This window comes from Castor canadensis, chromosome 6 (genome assembly GCF_047511655.1).
Source record: "Castor canadensis chromosome 6, mCasCan1.hap1v2, whole genome shotgun sequence".
NCBI lineage: Eukaryota > Metazoa > Chordata > Mammalia > Rodentia > Castoridae > Castor > Castor canadensis.
This window is the reverse complement of record NC_133391.1, coordinates 144,970,503-144,987,156: the sequence shown is the minus strand read 5'-3', so window position 1 is coordinate 144,987,156 and position 16,654 is coordinate 144,970,503. Positions and strand designations below refer to the sequence as shown.

The following is a 16,654-nucleotide window of genomic DNA, read 5'->3' as shown; positions in this document are numbered from 1 at the left end:
AAAAAAAAAAAAAAAAAAAGAAATGGACATGTTCAAAATCCAGAATGGTTTCCACCTATATTCAAAGACTTTCTGAGAAAGCTGCTCCTTTCTGGAGAAGCTGTCTACCTCATTCAGAAGAAATTGCCCAGAAGGGCTGAACATGTGCTGCTTGAGCCTGAGGTACTCTTCCTAGACCCAGCACACTGTCCCTATGGGAAATGTTTTTTAAAATAAGAGGCTACTGTTATCCAAAGTAGTGAGAGGTCTCACTAAAACAGGTACTGTTCATTCTAATCACCTATGGACCCCGCCCCTCTTCTCCCACCCCTTACAATGCAAATCCCTTTCCACTCTAACATGGAACTATATTCGCAGTCTTTATAATATATTATGTATATATGATGGAGTTAAATTTCAAAAAAATATAAAAATGCTGGTCTAAGATACTCAGGAGTGTCACGGAGAAGGATTGGCTTCCAGTTTGTCAAAATGTCAGAAGCTGATGGGTATGAAAATGAAGGGAGACTAACAGGGCACCCAAGCAGCCACTGGTTAGATACACTTCAGACAAGTGAAGATCAAACAAAGTTAGTTGATTTGCACACAGTCTCCAAGCTATTAAATGACAGAGCTGGGCTTGAAACCTAGGTCCGTTCTAAGTCCATTCTAGGTCCATTCTAGAGAAAAGCCATGCTCTTTCCTCTTCCCTAGCCTGAAAGATTCCAAGCTGCATACATCTTCTGTCCACTGTCCATGCACCCGAGCTGCTCCATGACAGCAGGGAGAGGGCAAAGCCTCCAAAACTGCAGTGTTGGCACTTGTTGGTATATATAGCTGTAATACACATCCCCCTAAGGTGACATTTGCCTCCACTCATCATGTCTGGCTCCTCATGCCTTCTGTGTGCACTGTGGATACCCATGCATAGGCAGAGGTGGATTCTTCACTTTAGCACCTCACAACCACCAAGCCAGGTCCACAGCTCCCAGTAGCTATGGAACCCAGAAGAGGCATTAAGTATCTGTTGCAGGAAATTTGTGTATTGTATTAATCCAACTACTCATAGGATCTAAGAACTTCTAAATATAACAAAATCTTACCATAATATAACCTGATTTATGACAATAAAACTGAATACATTATTAGTTAAGTACTGTTGGCTACTATGCCTGTGTATTTTCTATGTGCTATACCTAAATTTCTCAACTTTTTAAATATAAGAGTTCCTTTTTAACATCAAAATGCTTAGGAACAGGATGTTACTTTTAGCCTCAGCAACTGAAAAAAGGCACAAGTACAAGTACAGTCATGGACTCCTTGTAAAATACCCAAGTGTTGCAGTCTTACAAACATGGCTGTACCTCACTTAGCTAAGGACAAGTCTCTTTCAAGAATTTTCCAAGTACCAAGAATTAGTGCTTATTTCTAACATAGCAGGAATTCTGGGCCAGAGGGTGTTGGGGGGGTGGCGGAATGCTACACACCCTGGAGGTTCACCTTTGTCTGTCTGATGACGTTGCTGAGGTGATCCCAGGCGCCTGCACTCTTATTTATTTATTTAGGCAGTACTAGGGATTTGAACCCAGGCCTTGCCCTTGTTAGGCAAGCACTCTACCACTTGAACCCTGCCCCCAGCCCTTTTGGCTTTAGGTATTTTTCAAATAGGGCTTCATATTTTTGCCCAGGCTGGCCTATTTATGCTTCTGAGTAGGTGGGATGACAGGCATGTACCACCATGCCTCGCTTATTGGATGAGATGGGGTCTTGCTAACTTTTGACCCATGCTGGTCTTGAACTGCAATCGTCCCAATCTTCACCTCTGGAGAAGCTGGGATTACATGTGTGAGCCACTGCACTTGGTCTCCTGTACTTGTCTAACACCTGTTCTCCAAATTTTCCCTCTTATAAGGCTGGAGTCACTTTTGCAAGTTTAGAAAATAAATCCACAGTGGAACTGGCAGATTCTCTCAAGAATATGAAAGGCATTACATGTGTGAGGCAATGGCTCACACATGTAATCCCAGCTTCTCCAGAGGTGAAGACTGGGAGGATTGAAGTTCAAGTAGGAAAAGGGCTGCTGTAGTGGCTCAAGTGGTAGAACATCTGCCTACCAAGTGTGAGGCCTTGAGTTCAAACCCCAGTATCGCTACAAAAATAAATAAGCAAAAAAGAATAATAATAAAAAATAAATTAAAAGTAGGAAAAGCTGGGCCGGTGGCTCATGCATGTAATCTTACCTACTTGGAAGGCTGAGATCAAGAGACTAAAAGTTTGAGGCCAGCTTGACCAAGCAGTTTTCAAGACTCCATTTCCAAAATAATCCTTGCAAAATGACCTGGAGGCGTGGTTCAAGTGGTAGAGTGCCTGCCTTACAAGTGCAAAGCCCTGAGTTCAAACGCTAGTCCCACCCCTACCCCCACCCCCACCCTAAAAAAAGTAGGTAAAAGTTATTACACCTTGACTCTCAAAATTGGGTGGGGCAACAGAATTAGTAACTGCAGCTGCCATACAACGTAATTCTGCAGATGACAGGCCTTGTAGATGGTTACTTTGCTGTTTGATAACATTATCATTTGAAGGCTCTTCTTTGACAACTACTTCCTGCAGAAGATCATCAGCTTCAATGTCAATCACATTTAGGTAAGTATGTCCAGCCTAAATTAAAACATAAAAGTCATTCAAAAAAAAAAAGGTTAATTATTCTTATTACCAACAAGCAAGAAGAGTGTGTATGTGCCTAACCTATAGAAAGCTGCAGGAAGTATGTGCTATTGGTTTTAGTTCATAGTATTTTAGGGCATAATACTTTAATTAATTTTTGGCCTTTCCTACAAAATCACACAGATAAGATTTTTAGCCTCATTTTACTCATACAATGGAATAATATCTGGAAGGCCATAATAAATTTGAGCAAAAAGGTATTATTTAAAACTTTGAATATACAAAGCAAGTTTGTTACCCTATGAGGTGGAGAAGGTGACAAAGGTTTCTCTGATATTTCAGTGGAAAGTTTGACATTTAGATACACATCTGGAACCAATAACTGAGGAACATTCAAAGGTTCATGTTCTGAAAATTAAAAAAAGAAAAATCAGGAATATGAAAGATGTCTGCAAATCATTTTATAATAGCAAACAACATAAGATGTATATTTCTTGAAAGTCTAGTAAGTAGAAGCTTCATGGGTATAAATTACAGCAAGCTACTCTATTCTACAGGTGAGTTACTCTAGCATAGTTTATAATTGAATGAAAATGAATTACTGCTTTTTTCATATGAATGATTCATAAGAACAATAAAGTATCTAAATTATGTCAATAAAATGTTATAATTTCCTATTTTAATTTCATATATATCATGTGGAATTTCAACAAAATTTGATTTTAGGAAATAAACCCATAAATAAATTTTTCAAAACTTTCAATGTTTTCTTGTTATTTAATTACTTACTTATATTAAGTTTTATCAATAAAATTCACATTCTTTAAAAGTGGTTTTCAATATACTCAAAGAGCTCATTGCTAAATTTTACCAATTAAAATGTTTTAACATCTAAATTTCACAAATTATTATTTGCTTCTTATTCAACAGTAAAATAAGCAGGACTGCCACTATGAAGGTCAGTAGACAGTTTAACTCTGTGCTTTTGTCCTAGGAATCTAATCTTATTTTCTGGCATTTTTTAAAAAAAAATAAAGCATTACTGAAAATTTCATGTGTAAAAAATACAATTCATCATCATATTAAGTACTGGAAACTTGCTACCAAAGCTTGAATTTAAATCATAGTTTTGCCAAAAAACTAGAAAAAAAGAAACCGAAAATATTGTCATTCTGTCTCTATGACATCACTTGACTGGCTTAACTGCCTTTTTTAATGGACTTCACCTTTAGCATCATGCAGACATAATTTTTTTAAGTCAAACTGTTCTCAGGAAAAAAAACAAATCACACCTGAGGTAGAAGAAATGATCTGTTGATTTTTATCACATTCAGAAACAACTTCTTGAGAAGCACCTTCCATATCTTGTATCAAATTAAGAGATTTGAGGCAAAAAGAAAAAACAGAAAAAGAATTTCACAAAAACAGGAAAAATTAAGTATATGAATGCAGATAATTAGATATACATAAAAGGTGGAGAGAAAGTAGATCGACACCTTAACTGAATTTCTAAGCAATTAAGGAAACTTCAGGTTTTGATTACGTGTGTCCTGGGCCTTCCCCTGGAGGAATCTTAGCAAACACCCTGCCAACTTCAGAAGACTACCCAGCAGCAAAGCAAGGGACCTTCAAGTCTTTCTCACAGATTGCACAAATAGGAGCGCTGAAAGATGCTTCTCAAATGCATGCTCAATGTTTGCACCAAAAACATCATGCATGTTTAATTTCATTCAGAAAGAAGCACAAAGTAAATTAATGCCTTTTTTGACATTCTAGATCACTAGAACAGTTAACTAAAGCCAAAAAAGTTACTAGTAATGACCAAAAACTAAAACAAAGCTGGGCGCCAGTGGCTCACGCCTGCAATCCTGGCTACTCAGGAAGCAGAGATTAGGAAAATAATAGTGTGAAGCCAGACCAAGCAAATAGTGAAATCCTATCTCAAAAAAACCCATCACAAAAAAGGGCTGGTGGTTTGGCTTAAGGTGTAGGCCCGGAGTATAAACTTCAGTACTACTTAAAAAAAAAAAAAAAAATCACACACAGAAAAAAAACAAACCAAACTAAAAACCTCTTATGCAGGAAGATTCACACTAAAGCATTATTAGCAGAAAAACTGGAAATTTAACCAGATGTGGTAGTACACATCTCCATCTAGTCCATCTAAGTATTCAGGAGGTGGGACAGGAGGATCACAAGTTCAAAGTCAGCCTGAGGCTATATAGTGAGACCCTGACAAGAAAGGAAAGAAGGAAAAGAAGAGAGGGAAGGCAGGAGAATGGAAGGTAGAAAGACCGGTAGGGAGAGTAAAAGAAAAAAACTGGAAATGGTCTAATGCATTCAACAAAAAGAAATTGGTAAAAATATTTTATGGCAAAGCTGGCCAAAAGGAATATGCTAGCTGGGAGCTGGTGGCTCACACCTATAATCCTAGCTACCTAGGAGGTAGAGATCAGGAGGATCCCAGTTCCCAACTAGCCCAGGCAAATAGTCCACAAGACATTATCTTGAAAACTCCCAACACAAAACAGGGCAGATGAATTGGCTTGTGTGGTAGAGTGCCTATAAGCATGAGGCCCTGAGTTTGAACCCCAGTACCACCACCACCCAGCCCTGGAAAAAAAGAATATGCTTACAAAGTACTTTTTTAATGACATGGAGAAGTGTTTCATATAACTACAAATCAAAGTGAAATGAAAGGATGTAAAACACAGGTATCCCTTGTTATCCAAATCTACTCCACTCCTGAAAATATGCTCAATAGCAAACTTTTAGATAACAGAAGTTTATAAAGCATTACTTCAAATAGAGGAAAAAGGGGTTCCACAATATCTAATTTTCCCATTAAATAAGTTCTAAACACCTAAGTAACAACTCATGAAGGATTATTCTACCATATGAAGCATTTTAAACATCATTTCTTAATTAACATTCATTTTACTTACTATTATGCATTCACTATACAGCAAATGTACTGTGAATATACTATAACTATAATACAATAAAATGATCTGTTAAAGATACACTCTAATTAAGAGTGTCTGAGGTAGCTGGGAAAATCCAACACTAGGGCCCATGAGGTTAAACTCTGAGGGAAAAGCTAGGGAAGATAGTTAACAGCTGGATCATGAAGAGTTCAGCTAGGAAGAAAGGATACCTGTACTATGTGTGTTTTGTACTTAACTACATAAAATTCACAAAAGAAGACTGAAAGATACAATGACATAAAATATTTTTTGCTAATTGGTGTGATTACCTTTGTCACAACTTGCTATATTATCTAATTATTCTATAATAATTGCACATGTATTCATTGTTTTTTAGAGGTACTGGGACTTGAACTCAGGGCTTCACACTTGCTAGGTAGGTGCTCTATAACTTGAGCCACATCCTTACGCCTTTTTTGTATAGTTTTCAAAATAACACAAATAAATATTTAATAAGACAAAATTAGAGAGGATTTAATAAGCACTTGAAATGTATAAAACTGTATACAGTTGAAACTTGACTGAAAGTCATAACAAAGGATTACTATGACACAACTGGCAAAGTACCCATCAAGATACTATTCATAATGCTTGGTTACATTAATACTAACAGATCCTCCAATGCTTACTTTCTCTGCCTGTGCACATGGTTACATGCTTTCCACATTGACTCCAACCTAGTCTTTCTCCTACATTAACTTCTCTAGCCACAGCATCAGGCCTCTCAGCCTTAGGTATTCAATTCCAGGGAAGAAAATTCCTGGCCTAGAGAATCCAATTCAAAACATTATCTGTATTGACTTGGGATGTAGTACATGTCAGCCATGAACAGAAATCTCTATTTAAAGTTTTACTTAAATCACCATAAATTCAATTTCTAATTTCCCCTGGTTGAGGAGAAAAACCTAGGTTGCTGCAAGTAGTTACTATCACACAATTTAAAATCCTCTTTAAATCCCTGCCTTAAAGAAAAAGTCTAGGTATCTTAAATATGTCAAAATATATGAATCTTTAAAAAAGAAAAAAAGAAAGATAATATTTTACCTGGGTCTGTATTTGTACTGGCGTCCTGACTTCCTATAGCTTTCTTTTGTACAGAGGCCATGAAATGCAGTCCAGCTGAAGTATTAACATCATCTTGCAGCATTTCTTAAACATAACAAAACAGTGGAAGCAATCTTTGACAAGCCAACATGTTACACTGGGAGCCCAGAAACACAGTAACTTGAGAGAGGTAGAGGACAGGTTAAGTTAGGATGTTATCACAGTATTTTCTGCATGAAGCAGTGGTAGCTGAATCTCAAGACACTGTGGAATCAAACCGAAAATTGTGAAGGACTCTATGTTCAGCCTAGAAACTTAGATATTCTTCTGACTAATGAAGATCCAGTGGAAGTTGTTTAGCAGGAAAGAGACATGATCTGACTGCTGTTCTACAAAAGCCATCCCTACCAATGTGTGGAGAATAGACTGCAGTGGGCAAAATTGAAGAAATCAGTTATATGAGGCTACTGCAGCAGTTTAAATAAATGAGAGAATAAATTTAAGAATTACAAAGGAGGGCTGGCACAGTGGTTCACACCTTTAATCCCAGCTACATGGAAGGTAGAAGTAGGAGAACTGTGCTGTGAGGCCAGCACAAGCAAAATCACAAGACCCCATCTAAAAAACATCTAAAGCACAAAAGGGCCGGGGGCATGGCTCAAGAAGTGGTAGAGCACCTACCTAAAAAGCACAAAGTGCTGAGTTCAAAACCTTAGTAACTGTCCCTCCCTAAAAAAATTACAAAGAAGGTAAAATGAACAAAAACTGTAATTGACTGGATGAGGAAAGGGGAGGCAGAATTCAGAATAACGTGTTTTTTGGCTGTTGCTATTGACATAAATGGAAATAGAGGACATAGAAGGAAAAAAACCCAGTTGGGGTGAGGGGAGACAATGAATCAGACTTCATATGTTATGTTAAAGTAATTGCTTCCCAAGTGGAAAAGCTCAGCAGGAAGCAGAATCAAAGTCCAAAGTATGTTATCGCAATTTGGGTTTAGATTTGGACTTTCCTGAGATGACCAAAGGAGACTATCTATAGATAGAGTAAGAGGGTATTGATTATGGCACATTGTGGAATAATAAGAGCATGTATTTGGCCTTTGTCCCTAGTTCCAGGCACAATTTCTTATACCCTTAGAATTCCTGAATTCAGGAGTGTTTTTTGTTATTCATAGTGAGTCTCCTGTTTTGTTTCTTAACTCTTGAAAAAATGATAAAAATCATTTTCACCTTGTGAATAGTGATGTAGGCTGCATCCCACAGTTTCCCATCCCTAGGTGTATTTCCATCTTCCTGAAAGACTACATTCCTTTTAGTTTATGAGTCCTTCTGGTCATACCTGAGTTTATGTTAATGAGGTGACTCCTGGCAGGACCTATCTAGGTCCTATCTAGCTTCAGGATGGGAGTTGGTCACCAGAGGGACTAACCACATGGACAAAGGGTTAGCACCAGCAGCCCCTACCCATGATCCCCACTGTGGGGAGAGGACAGGGCTGGTGATTGAGTTTCATCACAACAGTCAATGTTTTAATCAATCATGCCTATGTACTAAAACTTAATAAAAATTCTGAAATGGTCAGTTAAGGGGACTTCCAGGTTGGTTAATACATGGACATACTAGAAAAGTGCCCTGCCTTCAGGCACAGACTGCCTCTCCAGCCCCTCCATGCCCTAAGCATCTCTTCCATTTGGCTCCTCCTGAGTTGTAGCCTTTATGAAAGCACTGTAAATCATAAGTCATAGGACTTTCCCAAGTCCTGTGAATTGCTCTTGGGAATTATTGAACCTGGGGAAGCAGAAAGAGATCTGTCAAAAAAACACTTGAATTTGTAGTCAGTCAGGCAGCAATGCAGATAGCCTCAGGACCCTGTTTTATAGCTAGTTGCTAAGTGAAACATCATCTGTGGGATCTATGCTAAGTCCAGGAAGTCATTGTCAAATAGGCAGTGAACTGTAGGATACTCAGTTAATGCCAGAGAATCACAGAATTGTTGTTTGGAATGATACAACATACACTCAGGGGAGTACTATGTAGCCTTTAAAAAAATGACATTGTACAAGAATTTCTAGTGATATGGCAAAATATCTACCTCAAGACTAATAAGAAATATGTAAGTATTTGCAGATATTTATGTGTAGGTATATATTCATAAAACAAAGGCTGAAAGATATTTATCTGTAGGTATATATTCATAAAAAAAGGCTGAAAGAAGAATATTATCTCTGGATAGAAAAATGGAAAATTTTAATGTTCTTTTTGTTCCCTATTTGTATTGTATTTTCTACAATAAGCATAAAGTGAAAAAATACACTATTAAGAATGAAGAAGAAAGTGGTTTTAGGGCTAGAGCTATGGCTCAAGTGACAGAGCACTTGTTCAAGGCCCTGTGTTCAAATTTCCAGTACTGCCAAAAAAATAAGGAAACAAAAAAGAAAGTGGTTTTAAGACAGTAAATGGAAAGAAAAACTGCAGATGGACTAGGAAGTGAGAGACGAAAGTGAAGCAGGTCCATTAGGAGACGACTACTAGCTTTAGGTGAGCAGAGGCCTGATGCAGAGTCATGGGCTTGAGAAAGGAAGAGAGAAATATAGGTTGATGGAGATGAAAGATAAGTCAAGGGTGACTTTGAAGGCAAAAATCTGGGCCAATCAATAGTATTCAATAATCATTATTGGGAAAAGGTCAATTGAAAATTTGGGTATGTTAATTTAAGGTGAAAGTAGGAAATAAGGATGTGAGACCTTATGTATATTTGAGTATTATCAAGGCAAATTAAGAGCTGAAGTCATTAGAGTGAATGGCCCTACAAGCACAGCAGGAGTGAGCAAAGAAGGTGGAGGTGGGGAAAGAATGCATGACTGAGGAGAAAGAGGAAGACTTAAGGAAATTCACACTTGATTCAAGGGGCAAGAAACTGACCAGTTCAAGAAAGAGCATAATTTACTATCTGTAAAGGAGTTCTCTATTCTAAACTAATTCCTCTGCTTTCAATGTGCATGAATTTTCCATACTGAATTCAATCCTGGGCATGTTCTTCCATAATTTCCTTTTAAACCTCTTAAATCTTGAGATTCTAGTTAACTGCATCACTACTGCAGCTGGCAAACTTTTTCTGTAAAGGGCCAGACAGTAAATATTTTAGGCTCTGTGAGCTATACAGTCTCTGCTGCAACTATTCTACCTTGCTACATTGTGAAAGAAATAATAAACAGTGCATAAACAAATGGACATGTCTTTGTTTCAATAAAACTTGATTTATAAAAACAGGGATGGTCCAGATCTGACTTTGGGAAATAGTTTGTAAACCATTGCTCTTTTGGATGAAACATCAAAACACATATACACCCTCCATCCTCAGACTCTCGTTTTTATACTATATCTATTTCTACAAAGTTGATTTTATTTTGGGGGGGGAATGTAAAGGGAGTTTATTAAAAGTTAGGAAAAGGAAATACAAAGGGGAGCATGCTGGCAGAAAGAGTGCTACAAAGTTGATTTTAAACTTAGACATTACATCAATCAGGCATATACATACCAAAAGGAATGTTGAAAGTATCCAAAAGCTGAGAAGCAGGATGTTCTTGTTCCTAAATAAATTCCCAAATGATCAATCTATGATTAACTCAAAGATGTTTACTATTTTGGAAAAAAAATACTCAATAGCTTCGTAGATACAGGTTTAATTTCTATCACTCTAGGCACAATTACTTATTCTATCATGTTATTTACTGTTAAAGCAACTCTACAAAAGAATTCCTAAAATTTACAAGTCAAGCAATAAAAAAGAACAATACCAACATAACACAAAGTTACTAAGTTACTTGGGCAATTCTTCACTGCAGAGTAGTTTTGATACTTAAACATTAACCTCATCCTATCAAAATCTTTCATGGACCCAACACATATTTTCACTAAGTACCTCCAGACATGTTCTTGAAAACTTTCCTGAAAAAGCATGCTTTTTAAAAATCCACACAAATGAACTTAACTTTAGGTTACATAACAAATCCTGTTTGGCAAATCCTAGGAAGCACCTCAGAGATAGGCAAAACTGTAGTAGGAGATGCCCAAATCACATATCATATGTATTAAGATATCAGAGAAAAAAAGCCAAGAGTGATTTCAAACCTAAGAAAGTCACACACATAGAGTGCAATTTTTGACTTGCCATGCAGTTGCTTTTCACATTTATATCTGCTGTTCTGTGGAGGGAAGCAGCAGGATCTGTGTACTGAATGACCTCAAGCATCTCCTAACCACAATCTGAAGCTTCCAGCAACCATTGTAGAAAAGCCACAAAGATGTACCAACTCTGTGCATGTGCAAGTCAGGGAAGAATTTATAATAGCTGTTCTATACCTTGGGCTTCAGGATGACTTCTGAGTCATCATTATTAATGAGGGAATCCTCTGACCGGAAACTCACACTTGGTTTTCTCCCAAGTTTCTGGGATCTCTTTTCTTGCAGCTCTTTCTCAGCTCGTCTTCTTTGCCTGTCAAAGGCAAAAGAATAAGAAATAATATTCCTCTTATAGTAATATTAATTTTTCATTTGTACATGCCATATGAGATAGTTGTTAATGAATTATTTCAATAGGATTTAATTAGCAAGATACTCTGCTAGGATACAAATACAAAAAAAAAAAATCAAAGAGGTGATTTTACTTCTATTTCTTCTACTACTGAACTGCCTATTCTGTGTTGGTCACTGGATCTCAGGACAGGCTTACACCTTTTAAGTAATTTTCAAACTCTCTTTGCTGCAGATTCAAAGCTGGTGCTAGAAACCCATGGAATACCTCCCTTCGCCTATTTGAAGTAGATAAGAACATTTAGTCACCTTCACAAAATCCCAGCAAGAAGGAAAGAGGTCCAAAAGTTAAGGGGAAAAGTTATACTCAAGAGGGAAAGGCTGGAAAGAAGGATAGAACAATTTCTGGAAAGAAAGTACTGTTAACAGATTTGAGTCTGGTAAATATGAAACTTAAAAATTTTCTAGACTCAGTAATAACATGCCAATCAATACATGTTTCAAGCACTCACTACAGGTAAAACACTTATAAGTGCTCTTTAGAAGTCACAGTCTTGCTTTTTACATGTGCATTTCTTACTGAAACAATTTACATCATTACCCACTCTCCTGCTTTCCACAAGAGTCTGGAAAATATGGCAAGATGAGTTAAAATGAGTATTGGTTCAGAACACTAGTACACAGAATATTGCACGATAAAAAATGCCTGCTCATCCTGTCACAGAAACATGTAAAAGAACCCTCCACCCTATCAATGGCAGGAAAGAACTACTTAGTAAACTAGAAACAAGGGAGAGGGGTTAAGGAAATATAATAGAGGGGTTGAATTTGATCAAAGTACATTATATGCATCTGTGGAAATATCACAATGAAACCCATTTGCACAATTAAGGTATGCTAATTTAAAAAAGGTTCTGGAGATGGATGGAAATGATACTTGTGAATTTTGTTTAATTACACTGAACTATACACTTTAAGAATGGCTAAAGTGGTAAAAGTTATGTATATTTAAAATCAGTTTTAAAAATATAAGTTTAGTACCTCTGTCCTGCAAAAAAAATAGGAAGTTAGAAATGATGATAGTATTTCTCATAATAACAGGAATTTTCCTCATTATAAGACATGTTTAAATACATGACACTTGACGAAGAAACTGAATATACAATTGTGTATTGGTTAGGAGCTGAACCAGACGATTTCCACCTTATGACTACATGAATATAAATACAATGAATTTGCTGACACATATCAAGCAAAATTTCAGTTAGAACTTGCCTTTTGTTACTATTCTTTCCTTGTTTTATTTCAGATGGTTCTACATTGACCTTTAGAAGCTGAAGGTGGCCAGAATCACCTTGTTCAAATAAATTATGTGTTCCTTCCTGTTGGCTTTGTTTAAATGCAGTAAGGTTTTCAAGTGGGATAAGCTGTGGTTTCTTATACTACAGGAAAAAAAAGCAAAGCATAATAAAAGTTTACCAAGTCAATTATGCAATACATTTAAAACAGAAAAACATTTGTTTAAATTAAATTAATACTTTCAAGAGATGGAACAAATCAAGCAGAACAAATTGACTTTGACTGACAAAATGAGTATCCATATCTTTATGTCTTTTTGTGTGTGTGTGTGGCACTAGGGCTTGAAGTCAGGGCCTCACACTTGCTAGGCAGGAACTCTACCACTTGAGCCACTCTACCAGCAATATCGATAACTTAAAGAATTAGAGATTTTTAGATTGGTGAAAGTTTCAACTTGATTTTAAATTGGTGAAAGTTTTTTTCTTTTTCCTTTTCCAGTGCTAGAGATTGAATTCAGGGTCTTGTACATAGTAGACAGAAGCTCTATCTCTGAGCTATATCACTAGCCCTCAACTGGGTCATCTTGTTTCAGAAATTAAGCAAAAGTCATCTTCTAAATTGCATTCCCATATTAAAATTTTTCTTTCTTATAATTATAAACATAATGAAATAAAATTTGGCATTCAATTTAAAACTATTTGGAAGCTAGGCACTGGTGCCTCATACCTATAAATCTACCTACTTGGGAGGCTGAGATTAGAAGAACCACAATTTGAAGCCAGCCCAGGCAAATTAAGACCCCATCTCCAAAACATAAGCAGAACAAAATGGACAGGAGATGGGGCTTAAGTGGTAGAATGTCTGCTTTGCAAGCATGAAGACCCATCAAAAAAAAAAAAAAAAACAAAACCCTATTTGGAACAGGGAGGACACAGAGGCATGAAGACTGTGCATGGAACAGATCTGAAATATGCTGGTAACTCCTAAGTGGGGTGATGGGGACTTGGGGATTCATTATACTATTTCCAGTAATAAAAATCCTTTGTTCTCAAAATGCTGACTTTTCCATTTCTTTAATCCCTTCTGTTCATACTATGTTCAGAAGAAACGGAGGCATGGTTAAGTATTTTTTCTAATGAATAACCATTTCTCTTCCCAGAGCATCTTCAAATCTTAAAGTGCACCAGACAATTAATTACTCAATTACTTCCCTACAATGATACTACTCATTTACAAAGTTAAACCTAAACAATTTGAATTTCATAAATCAAAGTATTTTAACATGCATTTAGTAGTTTATAAAGCCCTTTAGCACATGCACAACTACTGACAGACCTGGAAGCACTTAACATCTTTAACCTGTGACAGATTTGAAGACAATCACATCACAACTTCTAGGAATCTCAAACAGTATGCTCACTTATTCCTCACACACACAGATATACACATGAACACAACTGGTGATTTCACTTTACATCTTCTTTATTCTCTGAGCAAAAGAAGTATCTATGAGAATCTAGTGAATTATGGCATTCATGAGAAAATAGAAAATCTTTAAAATACATAAATTATTATTTTAAACCTGAATTATATATTATTTCTATAACAGAAGCATTATTTTAAAAAAAGAAATATACTAGAGCTTTCATTGAACATACAGTATTTATGGTATGAAAAACTCAGGACTCAGCTCTTTTCCATCACTGCATAAAAATTCTTTACCGTATTTTCTGGGGGTAGACATGAATGAAGTAATGACAGTTGTGAGTATTTTCTTTCTTCTGCTACAGTTCTGACAGGTATTGAGGGAACTGTAATTGACGCTCTTGAGGCTGATGAAAATATATAAGGAGGCTTAAATTGCAGATGTAATAATGGAAGTCCAAATGAATTCAGAGGAGGTATTTCAAGGGGTCCTGGCTTGACATCAAATAGTTTTTCTGGGTTTACAAATACTGAAGAGTCCTGTTGAGAAGTCAAGTTTTCTTGTCCAGTATACTGACCCAAGTTCACGTGATTAGGGATGTCTGCAATTACAGGTTCTGACTGTTTCATCTGCTCAGCTGCTTTACTTATGGCTTCAGTATTGTAGTGCCTTGAATCTGAATGGTATGTTGAAGTGGTATGCACAACTCTCTGAGGCAGAGGAGGCTGGAAGGAATCTGATAATCCCCAGGCCTCTCTTGGTTGGGCCTGAGGCCTGAAGGGAACTTGTGGAACTCTTCCTGCAGGTAAGGAAAGGGGTTTGAATTCATGCTTAGACTGAAATTGAAGTAAGGGGAAACCACAGCCAGGACTAAATGTTTTGGCAGGTAGGATCAGTCTCGGTGTCTTTTGGACAGCAGAAGGTGTAGACAAAAGGTGGAGGTAAGTACTTTCAGCTGGAGCTGGAGAAAATGAAGCAGGTGCTAATAAGCTTTGAGATGCTGGGATTTGCCCACTCTTCTGATTTTGGCAGTCTAACTGACAAGGAATACTCACATGTGGAACATTCTAGAAGAAAAAAAGGTGGTATATGCAAGTTTAGAATATATTACAAATTCCTCATTTTGTAAATGATATTCAGTATGTTATGGAGGGGGCAGAATGTTGGAAAAATTGCTTAAAAAGTTTACTCAGATAACAAAAAGCCAACAGTTAAACTATAAGGACACTAGTATTTTAATAATATTTTTTTTATACATTACCTGTAAATTCCCATTACAATCTTCAGATTGGATAATTCCTTCATGGCCCTGGGGGATGGTCTTGCAAAGCTCCCTGGTGCACTCTTCCATAGATTGTGGTTTAATGAAACTTTTCTCCTTAAGATTCTGACTGCTGTTGACTTCAACATCACCACTCTCTCTTGTGTAGTTTGATACTTGGCTTCCCCCAAAATGTACTGACTGGGCCTGTTGGAGAAGTTGATGCACATCTGGTAGGTTAGCAAATGATGGCCCTACTATTTGCATTAGGCTCAGGAAGTTGATCTGTTGCAGCTGGAATAAAATAAAAAAGAGGTATTTTAAAACATAATGAAAAGAAGCTAAGGAATCCACCTGAGTCAACTCAAGACTTGATGCTTGCAAGGCAGGTGCTCTACACTTGAGCCACTCTTCCAGCCCCCATCTGAATCTTCTATAACAGTCACATGTTTGTCTCTGTATCTGTTAGACACACGAATGCTAAACAGGACAATGTTTTTATTTTTTTTTTTTTTTTATTTTTTTTTTTTTATGCCCACCCCCATTCGTATGTTTTATTTTTTTTTTCATTTTTCTTTTATTATTCATATGTGCATACAAGGCTTGGTTCATTTCTCCCCCCTGCCCCCACCCCCTCCCTTACCACCCACTCCACCCCCTCCCGCTCCCCCCCTCAATACCCAGCAGAAACTATTTTGCCCTTATCTCTAATTTTGTTGTAGAGAGAGTATAAGCAATAATAGGAAGGAACAAGGGGTTTTGCTGGTTGAGATAAGGATAGCTATACAGGGCATTGACTCACATTGATTTCCTGTGTGTGGGTGTTACCTTCTAGGTTAATTCTTTTTGATCTAACCTTTTCTCTAGTTCCTGGTCCCCTTTTCCTATTGGCCTCAGTTGCTTTAAGGTATCTGCTTTAGTTTCTCTGCGTTAAGGGCAACAAATGCTAGCTAGTTTTTTAGGTGTCTTACCTATCCTCACCCCTCCCTTGTGTGCTCTCGCTTTTATCATGTGCTCATAGTCCAATCCCCTTGTTGTGCAGGACAATGTTTTTAAAGATAAGTACAGCTTCCTGTCATCCAGGTACATGAACACTGACTCACAAATGAGAGGTGATTATTTGCAAACCAGTCTACATAAACTGCCAGGAGCCATAAAGGGGCAATCTGATGGAGGAGGGTGAGGATAATTAAAGGATTCCCAGATGGTGGTACACATCTGTTATTCCAGCTACTTGGAAGACAGAGGTAGGAGGATCATGGTCTGAGGCTACCCTGGACAGTGTGAGACCCTATCTACAAAATAAAGTTAAAGAAAAAGGATTGGGAGCATGGCTCAAGAATTCAGGATAAAATCCTGAGTTTAGTTCCCAGTATCACCAAGGGGGAAAAAAAAGGGATTCCCAGATGGATGTGTTTTAAGCAAATTTTCAGGAAAGAAATGAGCAAAACAGCACACT

At 37.2% G+C, this 16,654-nt stretch overlaps 1 protein-coding gene across 22 annotated transcripts in view; it reads right to left on the bottom strand.

The window, feature by feature from the left end:
• Positions 1-16,654, bottom strand: part of Cplane1 (ciliogenesis and planar polarity effector complex subunit 1) — a 118,580-nt gene that overhangs the window by 43,308 nt on the left and 58,618 nt on the right. For 20 of the 22 annotated variants that reach the window (XM_074077599.1, XM_074077597.1, XM_074077586.1 and 17 more), the window contains 9 exons: positions 15,196-15,489; positions 14,231-15,001; positions 12,485-12,651; positions 11,039-11,171; positions 10,215-10,266; positions 6,675-6,779; positions 3,936-4,007; positions 2,942-3,051; positions 2,439-2,637 (listed from right to left, as the gene is read on the bottom strand). In XM_074077599.1, the coding sequence (XP_073933700.1) occupies positions 2,439-2,637; positions 2,942-3,051; positions 3,936-4,007; positions 6,675-6,779; positions 10,215-10,266; positions 11,039-11,171; positions 12,485-12,651; positions 14,231-15,001; positions 15,196-15,489 (1,903 nt within the window). The remainder of the gene's footprint in view (positions 1-2,438; positions 2,638-2,941; positions 3,052-3,935; positions 4,008-6,674; positions 6,780-10,214; positions 10,267-11,038; positions 11,172-12,484; positions 12,652-14,230; positions 15,002-15,195; positions 15,490-16,654) is intronic. The other 2 variants (XM_074077592.1, XM_074077594.1) reach the window with 2 other exon arrangements.